The 7213-nt window shown below is 45.3% G+C and overlaps 1 protein-coding gene across 1 annotated transcript in view; it reads right to left on the reverse strand.

Moving 5' to 3' along the window:
* Window positions 1-2020: 2020 nt before the first annotated feature.
* IRX2 (iroquois homeobox 2) overlaps window positions 2021-7213 on the reverse strand; it is a 5733-nt gene continuing 540 nt past the window's right edge. Inside the window, exons 2-5 of the mRNA XM_039711070.1 lie at window positions 5239-5644; window positions 4081-4824; window positions 3290-3357; window positions 2021-2582 (exon numbers count right to left, since the gene is read on the reverse strand). Coding sequence (XP_039567004.1) covers window positions 3314-3357; window positions 4081-4824; window positions 5239-5644 — 1194 coding nt within the window. The 3' untranslated portion in view covers window positions 2021-2582; window positions 3290-3313. The remainder of the gene's footprint in view (window positions 2583-3289; window positions 3358-4080; window positions 4825-5238; window positions 5645-7213) is intronic.

A 7213-nucleotide genomic window follows, 5' to 3' on the forward strand; every position in this document is an offset into this window, starting at 1 on the left:
ATATGCCAAATCATTTCAGTGGCGCCCATCTGCATCCATGAACCGTTTGTGAATTTCTCAGAGGATGAGAGAAGTCCATTGGGTTTTACATACATAGTGAATACTTGAAAGCGAGTTTTCCGAGTCTTTCTACTTTTCTTTCCAGAAAGAAATCCAGGTCTAAATACTAGCAAGGGTGGGTAAATTATGGAAATCTTTTATAAGTCTTTGGGCGTATAAACATCAAAGGAATGTCGTCAGCCTTTTTTAATCTCTGCCACAGCTTTTGGTTTTTACCAATTGAAATGTACACTTTGTGTCCAACAGAGACCCGGGACATATAACATGGGTGGTGGGGGCTCATGGAGTAGGAGCAAGAGTGGGGGAAAGAAAGTTCAGGTATTTCCCCTGACATAAAAATCCCTCCATAAAACCTTCCTGGACTGCACAGTAAAGACGGTCGAGAATGATTATAGTAAATATTTGCAATCTACATCATATGCTAAACTGGAGGGGAAAAAATTAATTACTCCGTAGCTGTTTGCCTAATTGTACTACACACTACATGCAGATACAATTTCATTCTACCTCAATGAAAAAGAGGATGTTACAGGAGGAAAGAAGCATCATTCCACAAACAGCGTAAGAGTATGACTAGGCCTCCAGCTGCAAAGATCTTCATTGCTTTAGATTTAGCTAGACAGATCCCAGAGTATTTCAGGATAATGTTATTAATTTCTGCCCTTTCAGCTGAAAAACACATGCATTTTCCCAGTCAGTTAGATGTCTTTATAGGGGTAAATTACAAAGAGGGGTGAGGGGGGGTGTGCAAGGGAAGATGGATCATGGGAATTGCGTATATGCATTCAAGAAAAACAGCTTCCTTTCCCCCTATTTAATATAATCACAGCATATTTCCGGACTCCAGACTAGCAGGGCTCTTTATCCAGTTAACCTTCCCAAGGCTGATGCCTGAAGTATCTAAGATCACTTTCAAATGCCCTTTCTAACAAGACCTGAGCAAGAGGCCACTAATTTTCACTGAACAAAAAGCCACTGGAGAGAGATCCGTTTGTCAATATCAACTGGTCCAGCAATTTCCCATCTTCAGACACATCAGCCTATCTGAGCTGGCAGATGTTTAGACAAGATTTTATAAATTGTTCAATATCAGACCATAATGAACCCCAACTGACCATTCCAAAGCAGCTAAAAGCATTCAGGATCTCCCCTGCTGGGATCTAATAATGCTCTCACGCTGGAACATTATTAATCATGGAATAAAATAGATGAGCCTCTTGAAAAATAAGTGTATGATTGATTAAAGGGCAATCTAAGAAGCTATTATTCTTGTTTTATAACCGTAAGTTATATTCACTCAATTTATCTTTTGGGGAAAATAAATGATTGTTCGTTTCTTTTCTGAAATTATATTATATAAGGATTCCCATTATTTTGCTAAAAATTAAAATGATGAGATAATTTTATGATTCAAATCAAAGTGGATTTCTAATGTAACTGTAAAGGTATGGTTTACCAATATAAAGAGGGAAAACCATTAAAAAAAAAACCCAAACAGGTATTGTACTTTTAATTTTTTTCCCCTTGCATATTTTAGCCAGAAGCCGAAAATAAATATTTAGAAGTAAGCCATGGATGATATCTTTTACCCTAGAAATAGTGAATTTAAAGAATGATTAATAAAGAGCTACTTCACACCCAGTATAAATAGTTAATAAGAAACATGCATATATTCCCATCACCCTTTCTACGCATATTCATGTATATTATATATACAAATACGTATTTGTACATATGAGTGTATTTAAAGCTTAAGTATAACGGAACAAGACAGAAGGAATTAATTTATGCAAAGTATATATTTGCAACATGTTTAAATTGCTTACTCATTTTATGATCTTAGCTCTACTAGTGAAATTACAAATTTTCTCCTTTTCTAAATAATAGATTGGTATTTTGAGGGAAATGAACGAAAAACACAATGTTGTTGCAGACTAGTCTGTTTTTATTTACAATTAGAGATATAAATTAGTAAAGAATTCTTGTTAAACAACCAAAGATTGTATAACCATCAACGTTTCAAATAAAAACCAGGCAAAATTTATTTACAAAAAGTTCAGATTTCATTGCAATACAACTTGCATAAATTACTAGAAGCTTTATATCGTTACAAAAATAAATATCAAATTTGTTTCCACTTTGTAAGGACTCAAGTTCTCCAATCACGTCTTTATTATCTCTACTGTATACATCTTTTACAAATAAATTTTACAATAAATCCTATCACACCTATCGAATAGATACCGTGGCAATGAAGTGATCAATTCAAGATATCCTGAGAAAAACAGATCTGTTTTCAAAAGTCACACGTACATTGGGGAAACTATACTATACCAGCAAACTCACATATGTCCAACAAAATTCTGGTTTAATAATTAGATTCTGAAGATTTAATAGTGCTCTGTGGTCTTCTTTTATACAGTGGCACCAGATGTGATCCGGATTTAGAGATTTGTTATATATATTAGCTCGGGGAGAGATGATGGCTTGCTGACTTTTTTCAAAGCAATTGTGACACCTACCTGTGGACCAAGGAAAAAACCAGATCATCCAGAAATCCTTCAATTAAACTCTAGCACCATAAAACGAGGTGGGCGGGAAAGGAAGTAAAGCAAAATTCTTACTCGTCTAATTTCTTCTAACAAAAATAAAAGTTAGTTGAAAAATATTGGCAAGGTGATTTTTTTTGTTGTTGTTGCTGTTGTCTATTTAGCTCTAAATGTGGAATTATTCAGAGTGCTAGCTAGGCAAGAGCCAAGTCACAGATAACATACCTTGCTTAAGACTCACGTCTGTTTCTTACAGTTGTCCCTTTTTATTTTAAATATGTGGTCACTGCGTGAAGCCCCACTCAATTTTAGCACTACCACTCAATTTGAGCACAAGCACTCTGTTTTTAAATAACAATACCTTCAAAGGTTTTGGTTTTTTTTCTCTCGTGAAGATTTCTTTCTGTAACTTTTAAGTAGTCCCTATGTCTTTGCCTTACACAAGCGAAGAGTATGCAAAGTGAGGGAACTGCCTAACCTGGCTTGAAAATTAAGGCAAACCCAAGAAATAAAAGTAGTCATAAGAGGTTTCCGGAAACAACAGAAAAATAATGCTTTCCTTTGTGACCAAACTCTCAAGTAATGAAGCAAGAAATTAACGTTAAGCGAGTCTAGAACTGTGCAGCACGTCTCAGACCCGATGCCAAATGATCAGTGTAATAGAAAATGTTCTCACTTACTTGCATTGCTGTGTGATTGCACTTCTATAGGTATGGTTGTACTCCTACTGTGCAGACTTCAGTGGGATCTGTCAAAATATAACCGCCAGTTAGTCACAGGACACAGCCAGCTAACTAGATTATACAGTCTGTGTAGGTCCCAACCCTCACTGGTGCACAATTCGTAGCTGGGTCGTTTAAAAGACTAGCCAGTATTTTATATTTGCCTGTATCTCGAGTAATTTTGTAGAATAAGATGCCAACCATATCAGTGCAAAACTTTTTCGGAAAAAAAAAATAAGCCCCAAAACCCAAACAAACCAAGAAGCAACCAGTTACAAAAAATGTCACGCTCCACGTAATTTCACGTCCAAGGTCAGCAATTATCTGAACCCAAAGCCGAAAAAAAACCCCCGTGAGAATACTGGAAACAAAGAGTCAAACCAGTTTGTCAGGAAAAAAAAATTACAGGCAATGACACCAATGCTCTCTGGATAGCTTTGTGTGCAGTTTTCCTTTTTTTAAAAAACTACTTTCCAGAGCTGCATCTGCAGCTTGTGAGACTGATCTAAAAGTCGTCTTTCACATTTCCTTTCGCGGTTCTTAGGGGCAGGTACCGATACGGCGGCGACACGCCGGTTTTAATCCCCAGGTTATATGAGTGCCCATCTTCGCTCTGGCAGCGGTGGCACCGAGCTCGCTGTATTTTCCAGAGAAGGTTTCAGTGTTTACAGCGCGTAGGGGACGCCTAAGGGTCGGGAAAGGAGGACGAGGGAGAAGAGGGAAGAAAGCGGCAGAAACAAGTCACCTACCTTTCTTAGAGTCATAGCTAGAGGGCCTGTAATGTTGTTCTAGCTGGTTAGTGATCGTTTTCAAAGAGTCACTGCTCTGTTTGTGGACAGAGCTGGCATTTAGGACAGTCTGACTTAGTCCCTCGTTTGAAGCCACTGCTGCGGAGTTGTATCTCAGGATTCCCTGGCTCTGCAGAGCGTTAAAGTTCCCATAGTTTGTATAATTGCTATAAAAAGGTGAGGTGTAATAAATATGCCTCCCCAGGAGGGAGGAGGGCGAGTAGGCAGCGCTGTGCGGGGCGGAGGCGGGGGTGGCCGAGGACAGCGGCGCAGGCTGGCAGCCTTGGCCCAGGGTCTGACTCTTGAGGTCCGAGGTGGCGATTTCGGCCAGAGACCAGAGCTTGGGCTTGCTGGCCGGCGTCGGGGGGCCGGGGGAGGCGCGGGGCCCCAGCGCTGCCTTGCTAGCGCTGCGGGCGGCGTCGGCGTGCGGGTGGCCGAGGAGCGGGGCCTCCACGGCCGCCAGCGGCGAGGAGGTGGCGGGCTTGGCCGGCGGGTCGCGCTCCCCGCCGCCGCCGTCATCCTCCTCGATGTCCTCCTCGTCGTCCTCGTCCTCGTCCTCTTCCTCCTCCTCGATGTCCTCGTACTTGTCTTTGCACTCCGAGCCCGACTCGCACAGGGGGTCTCCCGCTCGGCAGGGCAGCTTCTCGCCGTCCGATTCGGCGGAGCAGGAGTGGTCCGTCAGCGAGTCGACTTGCAAGCTGATCCCTGCGGAGGCCCGCCGGGCACAGACAGGCAGTGAGGAGGGGCGGCAAAACAGAGCGGGAGAGAAGCGAGCCCAGCCGCCACCGCGCCACCGCAGCGGCCAGGCAGGCTCAAGCCATCCCGGCCTTTTCCCGCTCCGAGGAGCATCCATCCCCACGGGCCGGCTCCCCCGCTGCGCCCCCGCACCTCCCCGCCGAGCCCCTCGCGGCGTCCCCAGCCGCCCCCCGCCCGCCTCGGCCACAGGCGCTGATCGGCGACAAGTGACCGGAGCAGCCGGAGGCGACGGGACGGGACAGGTTTGGGGGTCGCTTTTGTTAAATGCCGCCCTCCCGCGCCTTCCCCGCTGCCCCGGTCCCGGGGGACTCGACGGGGCGGGATGGAGCCACCCCGCCGGGGCCGCAGGCACCCCACGCCTACCTTCGTCCTCCGCGGAGGTTTCGTTGCTCTCGGGCATCTTCTCGGGACTCTCCTCCTTACTCCTCGCTCCATCGCCTTCGTCGTCGTCCTCGTCCTCGCTCTTGTTCCGCGGGGCCCAGGTCATCTTGTTCTCCTTCTTGAGCCGCCGGCGGGCGTTGGCGAACCAGGTGGAGACCTGGGTGAGGGTCATCTTGGTGATGATGGCCAGCATGATCTTCTCGCCCTTGGTGGGGTAGGGATTTTTCCGGTGCTCCTGCAGCCAGGCCTTCAGCGTGGCCGTGGCGTCGCGGGTGGCGTTTTTCCTGTACGCGGGGTCGTTGAGCTGGTAGGGGTAGGCAGGGCTGCCGTACGGGTGGTAGCTGATGGCTCCGGTCATCCCCGTCGTATGGGCGTCGTAAGGGGAGCCCTGGACAGAACAAAACGGTGGGGTTGGCAATTTGTTATTGCTGATAGCCATTAGTGAGTTGTCAAGGCGAGATCGGCGGTTATATTTGTATTTCCCCGGGATGGTGTCTTGTATCCATATTCTATGAGGGGGAGTAGCAGCACCCAAAGGCCATTAAGTTACAATTCCCCCCCTCCTTCCTCCGCCCAGCACACAGACACGGGCACACGCGCTTAAAATCGGCGATGTTTTAATCTTTCTGGCTAATTTCAGCTCCTTGTAATTGAATATTTCCCAATATAATTTTTGAACCGCCTAGACGTTTTAAAGGCCCTACAGGTAGTGTCTTGATATCAACATTTCTCTCAAAGGTTCAAAAGATGTTTCCTTTTTTGCTATAGAAAATACAACAAAGCCGCCACTTAGCAATTCACTGCACTAATGCATTGCAAATCCAATTTGCAAATCAGAAGATATGCACCGTTTCGAATTGTTCAAATGCGATGTAATTAGCATTTTAATTCGCTCTTTAACGTTTAAATTGCGCTTATTTAAGTCTGCATAATGCAAGAAAAGTTAAAGATATCCCCAAGAAACTCGCTAACTTTCAGCACGTCTGTGTACCCCGCAGATCGGAGAGTCACAGGCTCAACATCGCCCAATATCCCGCACAGTTCACAACCTCGCTGCAACTTCCAGCCACTCGCCTACTGCTTCTCAACAGGAAAAACAAGAGAGACCCTCAGATCTTTTATACCACCCCGAATAAAGACTGCACGACAATTTATGCACTGTATTATGCACAGACGGAAAGCAAGTAGTTTCTCTGTCACTTTGCAGGGAGAGAGAACTACCCCGCTGCCATCCTCTCCTAGGATATCGACAGCGGCTCTAGTCTCAAATTCCGAGCACAGGTCTTTGTGTGTACGGACTAGATATGTGTCTGACTCTCCGAGTGCATGCGTGTTTATAAAACTATATAACCATCTAGACGTGCAGTTTATTTATATAGTTTATGGTTTTATTTATATACTTTATGCACAGAACACACACAACACGCAATTGCAACTGCTCCTTAAACTAATAAGAAGAAAGTGAAATCCGAAACTGCGGCCACTACGACCATTTTGGGCTTAAGCGAAGCTCACAGATCGCAAACAGATGCTCCTTTTCATTCCCAAAATCCAGTTAAACCATTAGCACAAAACACACTGAAAGTAAATAAAACCACACGGGGATAAAGCCCCCAGCGCCTCTAAACACCGACTTAAAAGAGAGAGAGAAGAAAAATTAGGGGGGAAAAAAAGAAGAAAAAGGAAACCCTCCCTTGTGCTATCACTGCGAAAAGAAAAATACGTATTAAAAGGGGAAAAAATAAAAAGAAAAGCCTGAGACATACAGACACGGGAACGGGGGGAGAATGAAAGCATCCAACCCAACCCAACTGGCTGAGAAGATCCATGTTTCCTTAACCAAAGCGCCCTCCCGGCTCCTCAAACCGCGCGGAGAGCCCGGGACCCAGGCCGGCACCGCGCTTGGCTGGGACGCGAAGGAACTCCCGGGCCCCGGCCCCGGCCCCGGCCCCGGCCC

The sequence above is a fragment of the Passer montanus genome, unplaced genomic scaffold (genome assembly GCF_014805655.1).
Source record: "Passer montanus isolate IOZ18808 unplaced genomic scaffold, ASM1480565v1 scaffold24, whole genome shotgun sequence".
NCBI classification, from domain to species: domain Eukaryota; kingdom Metazoa; phylum Chordata; class Aves; order Passeriformes; family Passeridae; genus Passer; species Passer montanus.